The 25,879-nt window shown below is 28.6% G+C and overlaps 1 protein-coding gene across 1 annotated transcript; it reads right to left on the minus strand.

Moving 5' to 3' along the window:
* Positions 1-1,436: 1,436 nt before the first annotated feature.
* LOC119613078 (patched domain-containing protein 1-like) lies at positions 1,437-25,398 on the minus strand (the record flags this gene model as incomplete). The annotated part of the gene is made up of 3 exons (XM_037969016.1): positions 25,265-25,398; positions 1,651-1,781; positions 1,437-1,582 (listed from the first exon to the last, which is right to left on the minus strand). Coding segments are annotated over exons 2-3 (277 nt in total), but the record flags the coding sequence as incomplete, so codon positions are not given.
* Between the last annotated feature and the right edge of the window lie 481 nt (positions 25,399-25,879).

Below are 25,879 nucleotides of genomic sequence, written 5' to 3' on the forward strand. Positions count from 1 at the left end.
ATTTTTAGGACAATTAAGAATTTTCGAACTTAAGTTCGAATTTTTCGAACATTGCAAAAAACATTGAAATTCGTTTAAAAACCTTCAGAAATGCAAAATTTAGCTGAACATAGTAAAAAATCTTGAAATTCATTTAAAAACTTTCAGAAATACGAAATTTGGTTGATTTGTAGTTTTAATAGCAAAAATGTAGCATTTTGGACAATTTCAAATTTTCGAATTTAAGTTCGAATTTTTTGAACATTGAAAATTTTCACTAAAACTGTTAAAAATTACTATAATGGAGTTTGAATGCGATTTTTACACTAAAAATATAAATTTTTGGACAATTTCGAATTTTCGAACTTAAATTCGAATTTTTCGAACATTGCAAAAAACGTTGATTTCGGTTTAAAAATCTTCAGAAATACATAATATAGTTGTTTTGTAGATTTAATAGCAAAAATTTAGCCGTTTTGGGGTAATTTCGAATGTTCGAAATTAAGTTCGAATTTTTCGAACTTTGAAAATTTTCACTAAAATTGTTAAAAATTACTTAAATAGAGTTTAAATATGGATTTAACACTAAAAATGGATATTTTTGATGAATTTTGAACTTTCGAACTTAAGTTCGAATTTTCGAACATTCAGAAAATCAAAGGAAAATCATGAGAAAATGTTAAAATTTAGTTTATTATAAGAAATTTAGTTGTTTTTATAGAATTTTTTAAACAAATTTATGAATCATTTATGTTTAGAAATTTAGTTTAATTTTATTATTTTTTTTTTTCGAAAAATTTTGATTGCTTTAAAACGTGATTTTTTAGTTAAGAAAACAACAACAACAACAAACAAATAGGGTGTGGGAATTGCAAAAAAAAAAAACTGTTTAAAATATTTTCTTAGAATTTAAAAGAAGAGGCCTTTTGTAAAGATGAGTTTTGTTGTTTGTAAAACTGTTGCTGTATAAATTATTTTAAATTAGTTCATCATCCTCACTGCTTTCTTTCCACTTGTGTTCGGTATTTATTTTTATATGAATTAAATGACGTACAATACACTTATACTCTGGTGGTTTCCAGACAATTCCACAAAACAATTTTCTTTACAAAATCTAGTCATAAACGAAATAAAAAAAAAGAAAAACTTAAACTATTGCAATGATCATCCACAACAACATGCTAAAGATTTCAGTTTCAGATTTACAAAATTTAAATTGAATTAAAGCGCGCTCTTATTTAAATGTTTAAATAATAAAAAAGAAAATTAAAGCGCACACAAACAAATAAATAAATATACAAAAAAATGGCGTAGCAGAAGCAGATGAAAAAAATTAACAACTAGTAATTGAAATTGGCATTAAAAAGAAATTTAAATAAATAAAAAAAACACCCTCCTCCTTCTACTTCTCCTCTTCAAAATCAATTAAGGATCTTTTTTTAGTTATTTGAACTCACCTGGCCTTGTTATGCGACCCACATTAAAACGATGCGTATAATTGACTTTAAAATATTGTTCAACGATTGCTCTTTCAGCCTTACCCTCTCCATTAATGGGTGAAAATAGATATTCTGGATCAATTTGATACTTTAATTGTTGGAAGCTGTAATAGAACAATCAATAAGCACAAAAATAATTAGAAATTTCTTTAAAATATCTTTCCAAACTTACCCCGTTATACATAATAAAGTTAAAAGTATTGGCACAATAATAAAATAACCCGGATGTTTGGCTATAAAAACGCCCAAATGAAAAAATGTTTTATTTAACGTTTTGTCCACACACGATATGCCACAAGTCATCTGTAAAGAAATAAAGAAAAATTTTAAATTAAAAAAAATTTTAAATTAAAAAAAAATTTTAAATTAAAAAAAAATTTCAAAAAATTCTATAAAAAATTTTAAAATTCTAGAAAATTTTCCTCCAACTTTTCCAAAATTTTTCACTCCCCTAAAAGCTTATCTTCACCTTTATCTAAATACCAAATTTCACTTAAATCCCTTTAAAACTTCTCTAGATATCTTAATTTTAACTTTTATTTCCCACAGAGCGTATGATTAATATTAATTACTGACTTATAACACAAAATTAATCATAACTTTTCTAAAACTTAAATAAATTTAAATTTTTAAAAGGATTCTAAAAGCTAACAGTTTTAGCTATAAATAACAAAACAAAACTCAACACTAAGCTAAAATCAAATAATAAAATTTGTTTAACAAAAACTAAAATTTAAAAAATTTCTTAAAAAAAAATTATAAAAATTTCTTAATTTCTGTAAAACTCACAAATTTTCTATAACAACCTAAGCCGCTTACCAAACCAAACATGAGCTTCTTATTTTTCTCTATATTTGTTTTAAAAAATTCTCTACCAAACAAAATAAATTGATTTCCTAAAACATTTTCTTTTCAAAAATTGCTTAAATTTAAACATTTAATACTTTTTGCTTTCAATAACAGTTACCACGTCATATGTTTATGTATTTTTTTTTTTTAACTTTAAAAACTTATTAAAAATCATAATCATTATATTAGCCCTGAATTTATTACGAAATTTTGTTTATATTTTTTTCATTTAATTTGCTTAAATTTTCAACATCGTTAATAACAACAAATGTATAAAAAAAAAAAAAACTAAAAAAAAAATTCAAAGAAACCATAACATTTACAATTAAGACTTGAAAAAAAATGTCGCAAATAGCAACTAAAGTTCATTATCAAATATGATTCGTTTTTATAATGAAAATAAAATTTGGAAAAGATTTAAAACTATAGGGCTACACAGGTAAAAATTGCTATATACCCTAATAGACTAAACCATAGAACACACTATGGACTACACTAGAATATAGATCACACTCTAGATCAGGCAATAGTCTGGACTATAAATCAGTGTATAATCTGGAATATACACACAACAGTCTTTAGTCAGGACTATAGACCAGTCTAGCCTTCAGATCAGTCTATAGTCTAAACTATAGAACATTCTATAGTCTAAGCTATATATCAGTTCTTGACTGTATAATCTGAAATATATATCATTCAATAGTCTGGAATATATATCATTCAATAGTCTGGACTGTAGATCATTCTATAGTCTGGACTATAGATCAGTCTATAGCCTGAAGTACAGATCAGTCTACTGTCTGGACTATAGATCAGTCTGAAGTGCAGCTCAGTCTATAGTCTGGACTATAGATCAGTTTACAGTTTGGACTATATTTCAATCTATAGCCTGACTATAGATCAGTCTACAGTCCGGACTATAGATCAGTCTGTAGTCAAGAATATAGATCAGTCTATAGTCAAGACTATAGACCAGTCTATAGATGAGTCTATAGTCCGGACTATAGATCAGTCTATACTCTGGACAATAGATTAGTCTGGAGTATAGATCAATCCATAGTCAGGCCTATAGATCAGTCTATAGTCTGGACAATAGATCAGTTTTATAGACCAGTCTATACTGATGAGTCTACAGTCTGGACTATATAGATTAGATTTGTATGGACAATAGATAAGTCTGTAGTCTGACAATAGATCATTCTACAGCCTGGACTATAGATCAGTCTATAGTCAAGACTATAGCTCAGTCTATAGTCAAGACTATAGATCAGTCTATGGTCAAGACAATAGGTCAGTCTTAAGTCAAGACTTTAGATCAGTCTATAGTCAAGACTATAGATCAGTCTTAAGTCAAAATATTAGATCAGTCTAAAGTCAAGACTATAGATCAGTCTATAGTCAAGTCTATAGGTCAGTCTATAGTCAAGACTATAGATCATTCTATAGTCAAGGCTATAGATCATTCTATAGTCAAGGCTATAGATCATTCTATAGTCAAGGCTATAGATCATTCTATAGTCAAGACTATAGATCATTCTATAGTCATGACTATAGATCAGCCTATAAGCAAGACCATAGATCAGTTAATAGTCAAGACTATAGATTATTCTATAGTCAAGGCTATAGATCATTCTATAGTCAAGACTATAGATCATTCTATAGTCAAGACTATAGATCATTCTATATTCAGGAATATAGGTCAGTCAATAGTCATGACTATAGATCAGTCTATAGTCATGACTATAGATAATGTCTACAGACAAGACTATATATCAGTCTATAGTCAAGACTATAGATCAGTCTATAGACAAGACTATAGATTAGTCTATAGTCAAGACTATAGATCAATCTATAGTCAAGACTATAGATCAATCTATAGTCAAGACTATAGATCAGTCTATAAGCAAGACTATAGATTTGTTTATAGTCAATACTAGAGATCAGGCTATAGTCAAAACTATATATCAGTCTATAGTCATGACTATAGATCAGTCTATAGTCAAGACTATAAATCAGTATATTGTCAAGACTATAAATCAGTCTATTGACAAGACTATAGATCAGTCTATTGTCAAGACTATAGATCAGTCTAAAGTCAAGACTATAGATCAGTCTATAAGCAAGAATATAGATCTGTTTATAGTCAAGACTAGAGATCAGTCTATAGTCAAGACTATAGATCAGTCTATAGTGAAGACTATAGATCAGTCTATAGTCAAGACGATAGATCAGTCTATAGTCAAGACTATAGATAAGTCTATCGTCAAGACTATAGATCAGTCTATAAGCAAGACTATAGATCAGTCTATAGTCAATACTATAGATCAATCTATAGTCTATAGATCAATCTGTAGTTGTAGTTATAGTCTGGTTTATAGATTAGTCTAATTATAGTGTGGACTTTGGTTTAGTTTATAATCTAAATTATACTTAGTTCGATAGCTTGATTTATTGATTAGTTTAAAGTCTTGTTTATAGATCATTCTCAAGATTTCTTTAAGTGTATAGTTAAAATTGTTTGTTAAGTAAAGTTAAAGTACATTTTTTAAGTGTTGATAGTTTTATTTCTATTGTTTTTTTTTTTTTCAAATATTAATAATAGTAGGGCGATGTTAATGAGAAACTAAAAGCAACAAAAAAAACTTTTAAATTTGTTTCAAAAATGTATTAGTGTGTGATGTGAGTGTGTGTTTATGTAGAAAAGTGTGCGTGTGTGTTATGATAAATTTGAAGTGTAGCCAATTGTGTAAAGTGTATAATTGAGTTTTGGTGTTAGGTTTGTTTTTTTGCCCGATGATTTTTTATGTATGGGACTAGTGCAGTTAAACATGTGTGTGTATGTGTATTTATTTTGTTGAAAATATTTAGTATAATTCATTCATAATTTATTTGTTTAATCCATTGCTTTACTATTTAACTTTAATAAACATTACAAGTACAAAGTAAACTACTCCCATTATTTATGATTTAATAGATGTTTTTTTTTTAAGTTTTTGAGTCTTGTTTGAGTTCAGGGAGATGATAAACAGAAATAATAACAACAAGTACATATATATAACATAATAAATATGCCTATTATTTACTAAAAGGGCATTACGTTTTACTGTGTTATTGCACATCACTTTTGTAGTACATGTTTATGACCCAATCATGGCTATAAATGAGAAAAGTAAATAAATTTAAATGAGATAGAAAAGTGAGGAATAATAGGTGTTAATTTTGATAAGAAATTGTATAGGAAAATAGGGAGAAAAAAGTAAATTTTTATGTTGAAACTTTTTTCTTTTAAAAAGTATTCAACTTTGGCCCGCTGTAGTTTACTTTAAAGGCTAAAGTATTTGTTATATGATAGATGTAAGAAAAGCTTAAGTCTTTTTTTAACTTAGTGCCAAATTGTGTTTAGATAGCTTTAGTAGTTTGAGGGTTATTTGTATTCAAAGTTTTATTGTATGGGTGGCGTATGATTAATATTAATTATTGACTTTAAATAAAAATTTGCTTATAACTTGGGATATAGTAAACCGTTTTAAAGTTTTTAAACGACTACTAAAAGCTAACATATAAGGCTATAAAAGCTAGAACAAACTTTAAATTAAAACTTAAAAAAATTAAGAAAATTTTTTAAATAAAAATAAAAATTTTCAAAAATTTGTATTTAAAATTTTTTTCTTAATTAAAAATTAACTAAAAATATTTGTTTCTTTAGGCTTTTTAGAAAACTTCACTATAATTAAAAGTTTCTTAAAAACTTTCTGTATAAAAAAGTTTTTAAATATTTATAATATTTACATGCCTCTTTGTGTTTTGTAACACAACAAATCACCAACAATATTGGTTTCAATACATTAATTAATCATACATACCACCCAATTATGTGTCATTATACACAACAAAAAAAAAACTAAAAGATTGGCTTTAGAGATGATTGTTTACGACATACAATTAATTTTGAAATATTTCTTAGAAATTTCTCATATTTCTTTCATCAAAATGACTCATTTTTGACGCATCATCATAAGTTACAATATAAAATACAAATTATTCATAATTTACTATAATAAAAATATTCAAACATATTTTTGTACCCAATTTAACTTTCCCAATAAACATAAACAAATTATTAAACAAAAGTTGACAGCAACTGCCAGCGTTTAAGTTAATAAACTCATTTTCTGTTTATTGTTTAAAAAAAATAAAATGTTTTAAAAACAAACAATAAAACTTTGACTAGATTTAAAATATTTATACAAATTTTTGTTTATAAATTTGCATTCCTTTTAATCTCTTAAGTGGGTCATCTAAAAAAAAATTCTTAACAATTTTTTTTTTTTTAAAAGCGAAATTTATTGCCGATTTGTTAAAAATTCTGAAGAGAATTCTTTTCACTTTTTTTGTTTACTATTATTAATGAGAAATTCTAGTTCATTGATTAAATTTGAATAAATTGGAAAGTGATATACTACTATTGTATAGATCAAACTATAGGCTGGGCTATAGATCAATCTATAGAATAGACTATAAATCACTTTATAGTCTGGGCTATAGATCAATCTATAGTCTATACTGTAGATCATTCTATAGTCTATACTATAGATCAATTTTAGTCTGGACAATCGTTAGTCTAGGCTATATATCAATCTATAGTCTGGACTATAGATCAATCTATAGTCTGGACTATAGATCAACCTATAGTATGGACTACAGATCATTTTACAATCTGGACTAAAGAACAATCTTTTGATTAGTCTGGACTATAGATCAATTTATAGTCTGGACTGATATATATTCCAGACTATAGATTGATCTATAGTTTGGACTAAAGATCAATCTATAGTTTGGATTATAGATCAATCTATTGTCTGGACTATAGATCAATATATATTCTGGAATATAGATCAATCTATATTCTGGACTATAGATCAATCAATAGTCTGGAATATAGATCAATCTACAGTCTGGAATATAGATAAATCTATAGTCTGGACTATAGATCAATCTATAGTCTGGACTACAGATCAATCTATAGTCTGGACTATAGATCAATCTGTAGTCTGGACTAGAGATCAATCTAGTCTGGACTGTAGATCAATCTATAGTCTATACTGTAGATCAATCTATAGTCTATTCTGTAGATCAATCTATAGTCTATACTATAGATCAATCTATAGTATGGACTATAGATTAATCTATAGTTTGGACTATAGATCAATCTATTGTCTGGGCTATAGATCAATCTATAGTCCATATTATAGATAAATTTATAATCTGGATTATAGATCAATCTAAAATCTGGACCATAGATCAGTCAATAGTCTGGACTATAGATTGATCTATAGTCTGGACTATAGATCAAACTATAGTCTGGACTATAGATCAAACTATAGTCTCGACTATAGATCAAACTATAGTCTGGACTATAGATCGCTCTATAGGTCAATCTATAGTCTGAACTATAGATCAATCTATAGCCTGAACTATAGATCATTCTACAACCTGGACTAAAGATCAATCTATAGTCTGCATTATAGATCAATCTAAAGTCTTGACTATAGATAAATCTATAACCTGGACTATAGATCAATCTCTAGTCTGAGCTCTAGATCAATCTTTAGTCTGACTATAGATCAATCTTTAGTCTGACTATAGATCAATCTATAGCCAGTACTAAAGATCAATCTTTAGTCTGGACTAAAGATCATTGTATTGTCGGGACTATAAATTAATCTATAGTCTGGACTATAAATCAATCTATAATCTGGACTGTAGATCAAGCTATAGTCTGGACTATAGATCTATCTATAGTATGGAATATATATCAATCTATAGTCTGGAATATAGATCTATTTTCTGGGCTACAGATCAATATGTAGTCTGTACTACAGATCAATAAGTGGTCTGTACTACAGTTCAGTCTATAGTCTGGACTATGGATCAATCTATAGTCTGGACTATTGATCAATCTATAGTCTGGACTATGGATCAATCTATAGTCTGGACTATAGACCAATCTTTAGTCTGGACGATAGATCAATCTAGTCTGGACTGTAGATCAATCTATAGTCTGGACTATATATAGATCAATTTAAAGCCTGGTGTATAAATCGATCTATAGCCTGTACTATAAATTAGTCTATAATCGAGAATAAAGAGTAATTTATAGTCTAGAATGAAGATCAATCTATAGCCTATAGACCAATTATTTTCTCCAGGTTTTTGGTTTTTTTGCTACAATTTGCTTCTTTATAAGTTGCAAATTGTTAGATCTACAAAACCACTTTCTAGGCAGCATTTTTGTTTCTATTTTCTTCTAATAAAGTTGTTTGTGGCTTCAAACTCTATTGACTGGTTAATGAGAACATTCACGTTTTTATAGCTAAGACTACTGTTTCTGATATCAAAATAGTTGTTGCTTAAAACAAAAAGTGTATAATTTTTCTAAAACCATAAATAGAAAATTGGGTCAAACAAGAAAGAAAACTATTAAACGCATATTAAATACTCAAACCACACAATTTTTTTTTTTCTAAAACGAATACCGGAATTTAACGAAATAACTTTATTGATAAATAACACACAAAATAACAACTACTACAACAAACAAGTATGCATATTTTAAATCAATTAGAATAACAAACAACAGCAACTGACCTCACCAAATAATATATTTTTAAGTTATAAAGAAAAGGAATTTCTTTTTTAATTAATGAGTTAACAAAAAAAATGGGTGAAATTTTAACTCTTTTTCAAAGAGAAACAACAATTTCAAGGTTTTTTTAAAAGAATTTTGCATAAGAAAACACGTAAAAAAATCTTAAAAAATAACATAAACAATAGCAAAAAAATATTTAAATAACAATTTCACTCTCTTTTTTGTAATAATAAAACAACAACAACAATATACTATAACTAGAAAAGAAAGCACAACAAAATCATAACAAAACAAAAACTCCCATACAAAATTTTCAAAACATAACTATTCTCTCACACTCTCTAACTCTTTCCCCTCAACAAGGGAAAAAAACAAAAGATTTAAGACACAAACTTTAAAAGTGAAGGTTTTCTGTTATTGACTGGGGGTAAGCAGCTAAAGAGAACAATTTTAATAGTTTTAGTTTTCTTAATAAAAAACATAGATTCTTATGATTAACTAAATTTAAAGTTTGTTTTAAATATTCAAAAATAGATTTATCTATGTAAATAACTATTAATATGTTTAAATGTTATTTGCATGTTAATCTTAACCGTGGCTTGAATATTTTTTAACAGAAATTTTGTTCAATGAGGCGGTGTTTGATAAACCCCCCTCCTTGGTATGCATTTTATTTAAATATTGTACAAGGTTAGTGATCTTTGACCGAAAAAAAAACTAAAATTAATAAACAGAAAATCTTTATTAAAAACTTGTTTTAAGTGTAATTAAGTTGCAGCTGGTTAAGTGAGTGACAATTTGAATTATTTAAAGAAGTATTCAATTAATTAAAATTTAGACAAATGACATTTATCTATGGGATGACGTACAGAAAGACTTTCTTTCTTTTATAGAGAATGATAAACCATAGTCCAGACCGATCTATAGTCTAGACTATAGACTAATCTTCAGTCTAGACTATAGACTGATCTGTAGTTTAGACTTTAGATTGATATGTAGTCTAGACTATGGACCGATCTGCAGTCAAGACTATAGATTGATCTGTAGTCTAGACTATAGACTGATCTGTAGTCTAGATTATAGACTGATCTATAGTCCAGACTATAGACTGATCTGTAGACTAGACTATAGGCTGATCTGTAGTCTAGATGATAAACTGATCTGTAGTCTAGACTATAGACTGTTCTGTAGTCTAGCCTATAAACTGATCTGTAGTCTAGATGATAAACTGATCTGTAGTCTAGCCTATAGACTGATCTGTAGTCTAGCATATAGACTGATCTGTAGTCTAGATTACATACTATAGACTGATCTGTAGTCTAGCCTATAGACTGATCTGTAGTCTACACTATAGACTGATCTGTAGTCTAGACTACATACTATAGACTGATCTGTAGTCTAGACTATAGACAGATCTGTAGTCTAGACTATGGACTGATCTGTAGTATAGACTAGACTGATCTGTAGTCTAGACTATAGACTGATCTGTAGTCTAGACTATAGACTGATCTGTAGTCTAGACTATAGACTGATCTGTAGTCTAGACTATAGACTGATCTGTAGTCTAGACTATAGACTGATCTGTAGTCTAGACTATAGACTGATCTGTAGTCTAGACTATAGACTGATCTGTAGTCTAGACTATAGACTGATCTGTAGTCTAGACTATAGACTGATCTGTAGTCTAGACTATAGACTGATCTGTAGTCTAGACTATAGACTGATCTGAAGCCTAAACTATAGACTGATCTGTAGTCTAGATTATAGACTGATCTGTAGTCTAGATGATAAACTGATCTGTAGAGAAGACTATAGATTGATTTGTAGTCTAGCCTATAGACTGATCTGTAGTCTAGCATATAGACTTATCTGTAGTCTAGACTATAGACTAACCTGCAGTCTAGACTATAGACTAATCTGTAGTCTAGACTAGAGACTGATCTATAGTCTATAGATATAGACTATAGATTGATTTGTAGTCTAGCCTATAGACTGATCTGTAGTCTAGCATATAGACTGATCTGTAGTCTAGACTATAGACTAATCTGTAGTCTAGACTATAGACTAATCTGTAGTCTGGACTAGATACTGATCTCTAGTCTAGACTATAGACTGATCTGTAGTCTAGACTATAGACTGATCTGTAGTCTAGACTATAGACTGATCTGTAGTCTAGACTATAGACTGATCTGTAGTCTAGACTATAGACTGTTCTGTAGTCTAGACTATAGACTGATCTGTAGTCTAGACTATAGACTGATCTGTAGTCTAGACTATAGACTGTAGTCTAGATTATATACTATAGACTGATCTGTAGTCTAGACTGATATATAGTCTAGATTATAGACAGATCTGTTGTGTAGTGTATAGACTGATACATAGTATATGCTCTAGATTATAGACTGATCTGTAATCTATTCCATAATCTGATCTGTAGTCCAGACTGTAGACTGACCTATAGTCTAGACTATAAACTGATCTATAGTCGATATATAGCCGAGAATATAGACTATAGACTCATATATAGTCTAGACTATGGACTGCTTTGCACCCTTGACTATTGACTGCTTTCTAGTCTAGAATATAGATTTATATTTAAACTAGTTTAGACTATAGACTGATCTATAGTCGAGGCAATAAACTGATTTATAATCTAGACTATAGACTGGTCAATAGTCTAGACTATAGACTGGTCTATAGACTACACTAAAGACTGATCTATAGACTAGACTATAGACTGATCTTTAGTCTATGGACTAGACTACAAACTGATCTATAGTCTCGACTATGGACTCTAGTCTAGAATATAGACTACAGACTAGATCTATAGTATAGACTATCTATAGTATAGACTATCTATAGTATAGACTATCTATAGTATAGACTGATCTATAGTCTAGACTATAGACAGATCTATAGTCTAGACTATAGACTGATCTATAGTCTAGACTATAGACTGATCTATAGTCTAGACTATAGACTGATCTATAGTATAGACCATAGACTGATCTATAGTTTATACTATAGGTTGATCTACAGCCTAGACTATAGACTGATCTAAAGTCTTAACTACAGATTGATCTACAGTCTAGACTATGGACTTATCTTTAGTCGAGGCTATAGTCTAAATTATAGACTAATCTATAGTCTAGACTATAGACTGATCTTTAGAGAAATATCGTTCAGTAACACCTGTCTCTGTAACATGGATTATTTTTCTTTAAATTTTTAGATTCAACAAAACCAACTTTAATATTTCTTGCTAATAACAATATAATTTTTTAATAACATTTGCTCAAGTGACTCAAGTTAAAATGTAGATTTTGTGGCTTAAAAAAAACACACACACAAATAAAGACATTGATGTTTGAGCCAATAACAATTTTAGCCTCGACCCAACTAATTATTAATTAAAAAACGTGCTTAAATGGTTTTAAAATAATTCTTTTTGAACAATTGTTGAAACAATTTTTTTCATACATATAAACAATTAAACCCAACCATTCCTAAGGTAATTGTTATTAAAGTTTTTGTCACAAACCTTTTAAAATAGTTAATAAACAATTGAAACATATATTTTTTTAAGAGATTAAATCAAGTTGTTAAAAAAAACTTTTTAAGCAAATGTCTATGGGTGTTATGCTTAAGTGAATATTGCCAAATTTGTTAGTTTTGTTATTTTTTTGTTTTATTTTTAGCTTCTTGTTGTCTTAGTCTTTTAATCGGAAATAAATTATTAATCATTTAATATTATAATTTAAGTTTTTTTTTTTAAGTTGTGGGTAATTTTTGTTAAAAAAAATTTTGGTTTCATATGTTATTGAAATGTATGTTAACCTCTGTATTTGTCTTTTTTTGGTTACGCTCTTAAGATTTATTTTAAGGTTATTTACAGCAATTTTAAATCAAAACTGAAATAGTTATATTAATTTATTGAGTTATTAGATTATAAAAATTTTGTTTAAAAAAAAGATGTTAAAGATTTTTTTTTAATTTAAGGTCAGAAATCAGGTATAGTTTAGACTATTAATGGATCTATAGATCAGACTATAAATTGATCTCTCGTTTAGACTATAGATTGGTCTATAATATAGATTGATCCAGACTATAGATTGATCTATAGTGTAGACTATAGATTGAGCTATAGTCTAGACTATTGATTGAGCTATAGGCTTGACTATAGATTAATCCAGGCTATAGTTTGATCTATAGTCTAAAATATAAATTGATCTATAGTCTGAACTATCAATCTATATTCTCGACTGTAGATCAATTTATAGCCTGCACTATAGATCAATCTATAGTCTGGAGTATAGATCAATCTATATCCTGGTCCATTCTATAGATTGATCTATAGTCCAGACTATAGATTGATCTATACCAGACTTTTGATTGATCTGTAGTCCAGACTATAGACTGATCTATAGTCCAGACTATAGATTGATCTATACCAGACTTTTGATTGATCTATACCAGACATTTGATTGATCTATAGTCCAGAATATAGATTAATCTATAGTTTATACTATAGATTGATTTATAGTCCAGACTATAGACTGAACTATAGTCCAGACTATGGATTGACCTATACCAGACTTTTGATTGATCTATAGTCAATACTATAGATTGATCTATAGTCAGTACTATAGATTGATCTATAGTCTAGAATATAGATTAATCTATAGTCTATACTATAGGCAATCTGTAGATCGATCTATATCTAGACTATAGAGTGATTTATAGTCCAGACTATAGATTGATCTATAGTCTAGACTATAGTTTGATTTATAGTCCTGTCTATAAATTGATCTATAGTCCAGACTATAGATTGATCTATAGTCCAGACTATAGATTGATCTATATTCCAGACTATAGATTATAGATTGATTTATAGTCCAGATTATAGATTGATCTATAGTCCAGACTATAGATTGATCTATAGTACAGACTATAGATTGGTCTATAGTACAGACTATAGATTGGTCTATTGTCCAGAATATAAATTGGTCTATAGTTCAAACTATGGATATATCTATAGTACATATTATAGATCATTCAATAGTCTATAGTACAGATTGATCTTAAGTCTAGTCTACAGATTGATCTTAAGTCTAGTCTACAGATTGATCTGTCGTCTAGTCTACACTACAGAGCAATTTATAGATTCATCTATAGTCTGGACTATAGATCAATCTATAGCCTGGACTACAGATCATTCAATAGTCTGGACTACAGATTATTGAATAGTCCAGACTATAGATTGATTTATAGAACAGACTATAGAATGATCTATAGTACAGACTATACATAGATCAATAGTCTAGATTATAGGTTCATCTGTAGTCTAGATTATATATTGATCTATAGTCTAGACTATAGATTAATCTATAGATTGCTCTGTAGTGTAGATTATAGATTGTCCAGACTATTGAATGATCTGTACTCCAGACTATAGATTGATCTATTGTCCAGACTTTCAATTGATCATTAGTACAGACTTTCAATTGATCTTTAGTACAGACTATAGATTGATCTATAGTCTAGATTATAGGTTGATCTGTAGTCTAGATTATATATTGATCTATAGTCTAGACTATAGATTAATCTATAGTCCAGACTATTGATCCAGACCAGACTACAGATTGATCTAAAGTCCAGACTATAGACTGATCTATAGTTTAGACAGTAGACTGATCTATAGATCAGATTGTACATTAATATATAATCCGCTATATATTTTTCTATAAACCAGACTATAAATTGATCTATAGTCCGGACTATAGACTGATCTGTAGTTCAGACTTTGAACTGATCTGTTCAAATTATGGATTGATCTACAGTCCTGAGAATAGATTGATCTATAGTCCAGACTATAGATCAGTCTATGGTCGACACTATAGAGATCAGTTTGTCTGGTCCATAGTTTGAAGATCATATTCCTAGGAAGAAATATTTTTTAAACTTTGTACTTCGCTTAATGTCATAACTGTTTATTTATATTTGAAATTATAAAAAAATATATATGTATATAAAAAATCAAAATTAAATGGCCTGTAAAAATAGTTGAACATGAAAACGAAACGAAAGAAGAAAAAGAAAAAAATCAACCAGAAATATGACGGTTTAAACTGAACGTATAACATTCATTTGGGCAAAAATTGCTTTTTTTTATGAAAAGTGAAAGTTATAAAACGATATTTTCGTTTCTTGAAAAAAAAATATGTTTGTTGTTGATGGCGTCGGCTATAGACACAAGTTTTTTGGTTAAAACTGGGATTTAATGCATTCGAAACGTGATAATAGTTGTTGGTGGAGTTTGTTTCATAAAGAGATAGTGAGAGAGAGAGAGAGGCTGTTTGTAGTGTTCATATTTACTCAATATTTCTTTCTTTATATATATTTTTGTTTGTTAATACGAATTGTCTTTTAGGTTGTTTGCTTATTTTGTTATAATACGGATGTAACTTTGTTTATTTAGTGCTGGCGATCACTAAGTCTGGCACTAATGCTGCAGCTACGATCGGTCTTTGGTTTATGTACAAACATGCATGAAGAGGGTCAAGGACGTAAATGTTAAATATTTGAGTTAATTTTTCGAGTATTTAACGTTTTTTTTTGTTAAACATGTGTCATATGTGTAGACATTAGTGCAACCACTGGTGTAGACATTAGTGCAAAAATTAACTAAAAGTTTAGGTTTAAATTTTGCAATAATTTTATATAAAAATACGGTAGTTTTCTAGTCGCTTAATAACGCCGTTGTTTTTAATTTGTCAAGCGGCCTGCTGTTAAGGGAGGGAGGTTTTAGTTTAATATGCAAATATGTCTTAGTTTAAGGTTTAATAATGGCTGTTGCAATCTTTTGTGATATTTTTATTACAAAATTATTTAATTTTGTAGTTTTTTTATAAAAGTTTTATTATTTCTTTTTTAACAAATTGTTTGCCATAGAATTCAAGTTATCAGTAGAGATTTTTTGGACTTTTTTTTTACATTTACAATTAAGGAGAGCGATTAACACGAAGGAGAAAGTTTTCAAAAATTTATTTATAATCTTAAGACAAGAAACACAAAATCTTTATAAGTTTAAAACAGCAAAAAATAACCAGCAACAAAAGCAAATTATTAAAAAGAGGGAAGAGGAGCTTTAACACCCTCTCCCCCAAATTAAAATTTAACACACCTTCAAAATAAAGTTTCTAATTTAAACAATCAAATTTAAAATTTAAATATTTCTACAACAAAACTGTAAATTCCCGGCCTAAACTAAATAAATTTCATTTTCTATTAATATTTAAATTAAGTATACAAAAAAACTAAATAAAAACGTCATTGATCCATAAGTTGTAAAGCCAAGAAATACTAACGAATCGTACCTGATTGTAATTTTAACTAAATTTGACATCCATCACCTTGACGATCAACAATACAACAGTGAACAATATTATTATTAAAGTGTGCGTGCTAAGCTAAGCCACCTTCAAGTATTTTGTTTCTAAATAAATTTTTTTTACAGCGTTAAAAAAATTTATCTAAATGAATCACTGGGTTAACATATAAATAATTTTTTGTTTAATAAAATAATATTTAATTATTAAATGCAAATAAATGTTAAAAATTTGCGTAATTTTATCGCGACTAAGAGTTTGTAAATTGACTTTCCCCCTGTATGTCTATTAGAGATTTTTTGTAATAATAATTAGTTCAATGAACTAGAAATAGAAATTATGTTAATTTTTTTTGTATAAAAATTGTAGGTGTAATATATTGAAAGTGAAACTTTCGTTTTATGTAAGAGCAGACAGTAGAAACTGTTTAAGATGAACCAGGGGAAAACTTATTCCCAGACACTTTCTTTTATAAACTAGACTAAAGGCTAGAAACTTAAACTATAGAATAGTGAACTATAGAACAGTCTAATGTCTGAACTATAGAATAGTCTATATTTTGGACTATATAATAGTCTATAGTCTGGACTATAGAATAGTCTATAGTCTGGACTATGGAATAATGTATAGTTCATACTAATAATGTATAGTTTATACTATAACTATAGAACAGTCTAATGTCTGAACTATAGAATAGTCTATATTTTGGACTATATAATAGTCTATAGTCTGGACTATAGAATAGTCTATAGTCTGAACCATAGAATAGCCTATAGTCTGGACTATAGAATAGTCTATAGTCTGGACTATAGAATAGTCTATAGTCTGGACTATAGAATAGTCTATAGTCTGGACTATAGAATAGTCTATAGTCTGGACTATAGAATAGTCTATAGTCTGGACTATAGAATAGTCTATAGTCTGAACTATAGAACAGTCTATAGTCTGGACTATAGAATAGTCTATAGTCTGGACTAAAGAATAGTCTATAGTCTGGACTATAGAATAGTCTATAGTCTGGACTATAGAATAGTCTATAGTCTGGACTATTGAATAGTCTATAGTCTGGACTATAGAATAGTCTGGACTATAGAATAGTCTGGATTATAGAATAGTCTGTAGTCTGGACTAAAGAATAGTCAAAAGTCCGAACTATAGAACAGTCCAATGTTGAAATATAGAATAGTCTAAAATCTGGACTATAGAATAGTCTACAGTCTGGACTATAGAAATAGTCTACAGTCTGGACTATATACTAGTCTATAGTCTGGACTATAGAATAGTCTATAGTCTGTTCTGTAGAATAGTCTATAGTCTGGACTAAAAATCTTGTCTATAGTCTGGACTATAATTTGGTCTATAGTCTGGACTATAGTCTAGTATATACTCTGGACTATAGTCTAAGCTATAGTGTGGACTACAGTTTGGTCTATAGACTGGACTAATATTTGGACTATAGGCTAGTCTATAATCTATTCTATAATCTAGTCTATAGTCTAGTCTATAGTGTAGTCTATAGTCTAGTTTAGTCTATAGTGTAGTCTATAGTAGTCTATAGTCTAGTCTATAGTCTAGTAGTATAGTCTAGTCGATAGTCTAGTCTATAGTCTAGTCTATAGTCTAGTCTATAGGCTATTCTATAGTCTAGTCATAGTCTAGTCGATAGTCTAGTCTATAGTCTAGTCTATAGTCTAGTCTATAGTCTAGTCTATAGTCTAGTCTATAGTCTAGTCTAGTCCTAGTCTATAGTCTAGTCTAGTCTAGTCTATAGTCTAGTCTATAGTCTAGTCTATAGTCTAGTCTATAGTCTAGTCTATAGTCTAGTCTATAGTCTAGTCTATAGTCTAGTCTATAGTCTAGTCTATAGTCTAGTCTATAGTCTAGTCTATAGTCTAGTCTATAGTCTAGTCTATAGTCTAGTCTATAGTCTAGTCTATAGTTTAGTCTATAGTCTAGTCCTATAGTCTAGTCTAGTCTATTAGTCTAGTCCAACGGTTCCCAAAAGGGGGTCCGCGGACCCCTAGTGGTCCGTAGCAAAATCCTAGGGGGTCCGCGAAGACGAACGAAAAAAAATCATGAATAAAAAATATTCTCTATATGTTAGAAAATATTAAAAATATCTCCAAATTTTTCATAAATACTAAAATGCACAATTTTTATTCAATAATCCCAGATTTGTTGGTGACTTTTTGAATTTTATTGTTTCGGTCGTTTATCAGTATGAAGCTAGGCCCTACAAATCTATTGTTTCACATTTATAAAGTAAAGTATTACGTGATTTGTAATTTTTATAAATGTATATGTATCGAAATAAATGTTTTTATATCAGACAGATAATGATTTGCCTTAGAATTAAATACTGATACTGGAATCCCGGAATATGAAGTTAGGTCACATTTCATACTATTTTTTTTAAATTGTAAGCAAAAGTGTTAATCTAGTTAATTTTAAATATAAATATTCCATTCCGACGTGATACACAGTTCATTTTGCTGTCCAATATTATTAAATCAACATCAGAAAATTCATAGCGTTTTGCGTAAATAGTCAAAACCACGCGCTAAAATAATTCGTAGGTTTTTTAAAATTCAAATTTAAGATCCAAATTCACAATACATTCGCAAAAAGTTCAGGTCAAATTTTATGTGGGTAACGCATTCCGCAACAACATCGAAGAAGTCTAACTTTCACATATTTTCCCGAAAACTTAGCTTACATACTCAGCTCACTCCTATGCAATCGCAAAAAAATTTAGAAACATGACTCTTTCAGACATGTCGACAATACTTGATAAAGAAACCTTTTCGCTACCTTGACGAGAAATGAACATGAAAGCTCTCACGATCATAAAATTAAACATCATGTTAGAAGTCATTTTATATTTAAAACCATGCAATTGAAAACATCTCCGCAATACTAATTATTCTCAATGTACGGGAATATTTTATAGGGTTTATGGACCAGGACTAAGACAATTTTCGGATGAACAATTATTTATAACAATAAGATATCAAAATATGTATGGGGGTCCGTGAAGTTAAATAAGTTCCTCAAGGGGTCCGCGAAGTAAAAAACGGTGGGAACCGCTGGTCTAGTCTATAGTCTAGTCTATAGTCTAGTCTATAGTCTAGTCTATAGTCTAGTCTAGTCTAGTCTAGTCTAGTCTATAGTCTAGTCTATAGTCTAGTCTATAGTCTAGTCTATAGTCTAGTCTATAGTCTAGTCTATAGTCTAGTCTATAGTCTAGTCTATAGTCTATTCTATCGTCTAGTCTATATTCTAGCATATGGTCTATCTATAGTCTAGCCTATAGTCTAGCATATAGTCTGGACTGCAGTCTAGGTTATAGTCCAGCCTGCAGACTTTTCTAGTATGCAGTTCGAGTTGATAGTTTTCACGACAATACGCGTTTTTGCGAAGCATTCAGACACCAGCGTCGAGCAAAACTAACGGCGTCAAATGTTTACTAGCGGCTTTGAAAAGTTTCATATTATTACAGAAAAATGTTTGACAATAACTAACTGTTCTGCAATTTTTGTTAAAATTCTTGTAGATTTCCTAAAAATTTAACAAAATCTTGAAAATTTCTTAAACAAAAACCCCAAAATTTTGGTTTAAAAGTTTAAAAAAAGTGATTTACATTTTCAACATAGTTTTAAAAAACGACGTCTCCCAACCAGTTAGCAATGACATAGTTATAAAAAAATAATTATTGAAATTAAAAGTGCATGACGTTTATTTGCAGTTAAATGAATAAAAAAAATAAAAAATATCCGAGAAATATACTTCCTAAAAATAATGTAAATATTTATGAAAAAAAGCAAATTGCAAAAAAAACAATAAAATTGAGATAAATATAAAAAATTGAGTACCCTCAATGAATTTATAATTACAAATCAATATAAATATAAGAAAATTTTAAAAAATAACGTTAATTTTTTAATTATTTTTTTTTTTTTCTATAAATATTTATAGATTAAACTTTAAATATTATGTTTAAAATTAGCATAACAACCTTGTGGTAAATTTGTTTGTTTTTTAATGTTTTTTTTTTATAAAAAAATCAATAACTAGTGCAGTTTTTTTAACATTTCTAAGCTCCCATTTTTCGTTTTATTTGCTGTTACATAAAAACATTTAAATTGTAAGCAATTAACTGGTTTCAAATGTTTCTAACAATTAATTGTTAGGATTTTATTACTCTGCAGCAAACCAATTTTTCTTAATAGTGTTTCAAACTAACATATTATTTTCTTCATTTTACAAAAATCAAATGTTTTGTTTTTTTTTTGTATTAATTAATATTTCATTTGAAAACTATTAAAATTTACAAAGAAACATATTGTTACCACATCATAACTACAATTTCGTTTTGATATACAACTTCATACAAAAATATTTGCATGATTTTTTTTTAAAAAAATTGTATTTCAAACTGTTGTTTTTTCAATTTTTTCTTTAAACTAACGAATCACTAGCTAGTTTGTCTGTCCATCTCTATATATTCAATGGGGTCTATATGAATGAAGCAGCAAAAATAAAACCGGACTATGTGGATTGCAACGCTCTTTATTTTTTTCGTTTTATATATATTTCTTTTACTTCTTGTCAATTCAAGCTGATTTTATGTAATCACTCGGTTCAGGCCAAAGTATGTTTTTATTTTATTATTTCGTTTTTTTTTTCTTCACTTCAGTTTAGTTTTTTGTTTATAATAATCATAATAATAATAAAACTAAGAAAAAAACAACAACAACAACATTAACTTAAATCATAATAAAATTTGTTACACATTAACATTATGTTAAGGTTTTTTTGTTAGCCGTTTTCTTCTATCAAGACTTGCAGTTCGAAATGAACTCGAGGTGAACTTTTGAACTTTGTTTTAAAAAGCAACAGTTTAACACTTTAAAGGCTTTAATACATTTAAATGTTTTCCCTGATTAGTGAATAAACTAAGAAAAACAAAACTGGTTTAATTTTTTTTTTTAGTTAAACAATTAAAATTCGAAAACAATTACAAAATAACCATGTAATAGTTAAAATTGCAGGAAAAATCTAATAAATAAAAAGTAAACATAACAAAGCTGCCACTGCAAGTAAAACAATAGACGCCGTTGCAAAATTTGCTCGTCTTAGAAGTTTGTTTTTAATGCTAAATAACAGGATGTCACAAAATTAATTTGTCTTAAAAGGAAACTTTGCAATAGAAATTTCTCTTTAAAGAAGTTAAACTAATTTGTCTTTGGAAGACTTCGCGTCAATAGATATGTGGTTTTGAAATAAAATGTGTTTTTGTAAGACTCCCAAGATATATATCTTAAGAAAAAGACACTTCTCTAAAGAAATTGTTTCTCCAAAGTCACTGATCTACACAACAGTGTGTTTTAAAGATACAAATCTAAAGTAAAATGTCCTCCACAGACTTCAGTCTGTGTCAGAAGATCATATTTCTGAAATTAATGGCAATTCTCTGTAAAACTCTTTCTTCCAAAGTCACTGATCAACAGCCTATCTTAGATGGCTTCCAGATATGTCTTCAGGAAATTATCTTTGAAACACAATTATCTAAAGAAAAGTATTGTGCTCCGACTATTGTCGAAAGAAAACAGCTTTTCAAGATTACTGATCTATAGAAAATATCATGTAAAGTCTGTAGCCGACAGTAAGCAGTATTTTAAGCAACATTTCTATAGTATTCTCAGAAAAGGCTGGTGTATAGAAAGGTAGACTTAAGTGGGAACACTCTGACATATAGAGAAGTGTTTTAAACAAGATTTCTGCCTCTTTATAGACTTAAGTATAAAAGGCTCTATAAAAGCTTTAGTCTTAAAAGAAATAAGAAAAAATTTCCTTGCAAAGACTCTTGTATATGGAGAAACATATTTGAAAGACTCTTATCTATAAAGACTTATTTTGGGAAGCTTTCATTCTTTAAGAGAAGTATGTATTCTTTAAGAGAAACGTTTCTTTCAAAGACTTTAGTCTATATTTGGAGTCTTCGGTAGACTTTAGTCTATATAAAAATGTCTTGAAAAGACTCTGATCCATAAAGACGAGTTGTGGGAAGACTCTGACATATAGAGAAGTTTTTTTAACAAGACTTCAGCCTCTTTATAGACTAAAGTATAGAAGATTCTATAGAGTCTTTAGTTGTAGGAGAAATGAGAAGCTGTTTATGAAAGATTTTTTAGAAAGAGTTCATTCTTTAGAAGAACTGTATTTAGAAATTAGAATAGAATCCTGAACACAAAATTTTTCTAAAGAAGAAAATTTTCTAAAAAAACTATATTGTTCTATTAAAAGAAGACTGGTTTGACCTTTTAAAAGAAAATCAAGGACGAGAAGAAACTTTTTGATAAAAAAAACTGCCTCATAATGAACATATCTAAAGGAAACTGTCTAAAGAAGGCATTTTATGAAAAAAACTGCCTGGGAACTGTCTAAAGAAGACATTTCTTCAAAGAAAATTTTTCTAAAGAAGACATTCTTCTATTGAAAGATGTCTCTTTTAAAGACTGTTTAAGAAGACAGCCTTTAAATGAAAACTGTCTTGAGAAGACACTTTATGAAAAGAAACTGCCTGAGAATGGACGTATCGAAAGGAAATTGTGCAAAGAAGACTGTTTAAGAAGACACCTTTATAAAGAAAACTATCTTGGGAAGATACTTCATGGAAAAAAACTGCCAGGAAACTGTCTAAAGAAGATATTCTTCTATTGAATGATGTCCCTTTTAAAGACTCATTAAGAAGACAATCTTTTAATGAAAGCTGTCTTGAGAAGACACTTTATGAAAAGAAACTGTCTGAGAATGGACGTATAGAAAGGAAACTGTATAAGAAGATATTTTTCTGCTTCTATTGAGAAAGACTGTTTAAGAAGACACCTTTATATAAGAAAACTGTCTTGGGAAGATACTTTATGAAAAAAACTGCCAGAAAACTGTCTAAAGAAGATATTCTTCTATTGAAAGATGTCTCTTTTAAAGACTCTTTAAGAAACTGTCTTCAGAAGACACTTTATGAAAAGAAACTGCCTGAGAATAGACGTATCGAAAGAAAACTGTCTAAAGAAGACATTTTTTCTGCTTCTATTGAAAGAATACTGTTTTAGAAGACACCCTTTTAAAGAAAACTGTCTTGGGAAGGCACTTTATGAAAGAAACTGTCTGAAAACTGTCTGAAGAGGACATTTTTCTAAAGAAAACTTTTTAAAGAAGGCATTCTTCTATTGACAGGTGTCTCTTTTAAAGACTCTTTAAGAAACTGTCTAAAGAAGACATTTTTTGTGCTTCTATTGAAAGAATACTGTTTAAGAAGACACCCTTTTAAAGAAAACTGTCTTGGGAAGAACCTTTATGAAAAAACTGCCAGGGAACTATCAGAAGAAGGCACTATTCTAAAGAAAACTGTCTATAGAAGACATTCTTCTATTATAATGCTTCTATTGGAAGAAGAGTATTTAAGAAGACACCTTTTTAAAGAAAAATGTCTTGGGAAGAGACCTTTTTAAAGACACTGACTGAAAACTGTCGAAAGAAAACACTTTTCTAAAGAAAACTGTCTAAAGAAGACATTTTTCTAAAGAAAACTGTCTAAGGAAGACATTCTTCTATTACAAACTTACATAAGTGTCAGTTTTTTAAAAAAATCTTTCTGAAGACGAAACTTTTTGAAAGTAAACTGTCTGAAGAAGAAGCTTTTGTAAAGAAATTTATACTTGGGTTGAAATTTTTGAAAAGAAAATGATCTTGAGTAGAGACTTTTTGAAAGAAACCTAAGAAGAAACTTTGTTAAAGAAAACTATTTTGAGACGAAACTTTCCTTAAGCAAACTGTCTTAATAAGACATTTGTTTATAGAAAATGGTCTAAAGAATTACTTTTTTAAAGAAATTTGAACTAGAGTTCTAAATTTTATAGAGGAAATGATCTTTAGTTGAGAATTTTCGAAAGAAATCTAAGGAGAACCGTTTGTTAAAGAAAACTGCCTTAAGATGAAACTTTTCTAAAGAAAACTGTCTTGATAAGACATATGTTTATAGAAATCGGTCTAAGAGCGTTACATCCTAAAGAAAAGGGTCTTGAAAAGATATTTGTTTATAGAAATCAGTCTAGAGAAATTACTTTTGTAAAGAAATTTGAACTAGAGTTCAAACTTTTATAAGGAAAATGATCTGGAGTTGAGAGTTTTCGGAAGAAACCTAAGGAGAACCGTTTGTTAAAGAAAATTGCCTTAAGATGAAACTTTTCTAAAGAAAACTGTCATGATAAGATAATTGTTTATAGAAATCGGTCTAAAAACGTTACATCCTAAAGAAAAGGGTCTTGAGAAGATATTTGTTTATAAAAATCAGTCTACAGAAGTTACTTTTGTAAAAAAATTTGAACTAGAGTTCAAACTTTTATAAGGAAAATGATCTGGAGTTGAGAGTTTTCGAAAGATAACAGTCTTGATAAGATATTTATAGAAAACCTCTTGAAAATTATGTTTTAACAAAAAGTTTTTTATTGAAATTCCCCTCAAAAAACCCTAAAACTTTGAAAGATATTAATCAGATATTTAACTCCCTTTATATTAGTAACACAACAAAAATGATTATGACGAAATATTTGTTTGAAATGAATGACCTTTAAAATGGAACAATAACAACTATATAAAAACCCTAAAAACAACTTTTGATAAAACACATTAAAATGACAATTGCTAATAGCAAATCAAACAAGATTTAAACGCTAGTTTTGCAACATTGATGGTTACAAAAAAGCAACCTGCCAAAACACTTTGTTAGAAGTGTAAAGAAGCATTTCAAAGAGATTTAGAGCTAACAGGTAGTGGAGGAAAATTTTTGTGGAAATTTTTTGTTAAACAGGTAAAAACAGGTGTTCAGAAAGTCTTACCTTGAGGCTGGATTTTGTTCAAATGTTTGTTTTTAAAGTAATCCAAATAATATTTTGAAAATTACAGGGGATTCGTTTTTTTTAGCGATTTTATTTGAAATTTATAGCTTTTAAGAAATATTTATTTTCTTCTTTTTCTTTTTAATTAAAAGAAAACATGTTAATTTTTCTTTTTTTCCTTTAACTCGTTTTTTTTTTTTAATTTTTACACTTTTTATTTGATTTTTTTTTATAATATTCAAAAATTTGTTTAAACGTTACTTTTCTATGACGTCTAAACGTTGTTTTATTTTATTATTAAATGCCTTCACTTTTCTTTAAAAATAACAAAATCGTAAACCGTACGCTTGAGCGTACCAACAGCAACTGACAGTTAAGTTTAAAACTCTCCCAAAACTGATCGTTAGTTAAGAGTTAAAGAGTCTTTTAAAACGTCGTTTACACAAAGCAAAACAAAAAAGCACGATTTACACGATCGCTAACTAGGTATGCTTAGCTTAGCTACATTAGCTTTATAATTTAAATAAATTTTTCTTAAAATTTATTAAAAAATAATATTTTTAAAAAACTTTTCTTAAATTTTCTTTTAATTTCTAGATTTTTTTCAGATTTTTC

The sequence above is a fragment of the Lucilia sericata genome, unplaced genomic scaffold, assembly GCF_015586225.1.
Source record: "Lucilia sericata isolate MDLA Ls3-8-SP2 unplaced genomic scaffold, ASM1558622v1 Contig001967F_arrow, whole genome shotgun sequence".
Classification (NCBI taxonomy): Eukaryota; Metazoa; Arthropoda; class Insecta; order Diptera; family Calliphoridae; genus Lucilia; species Lucilia sericata.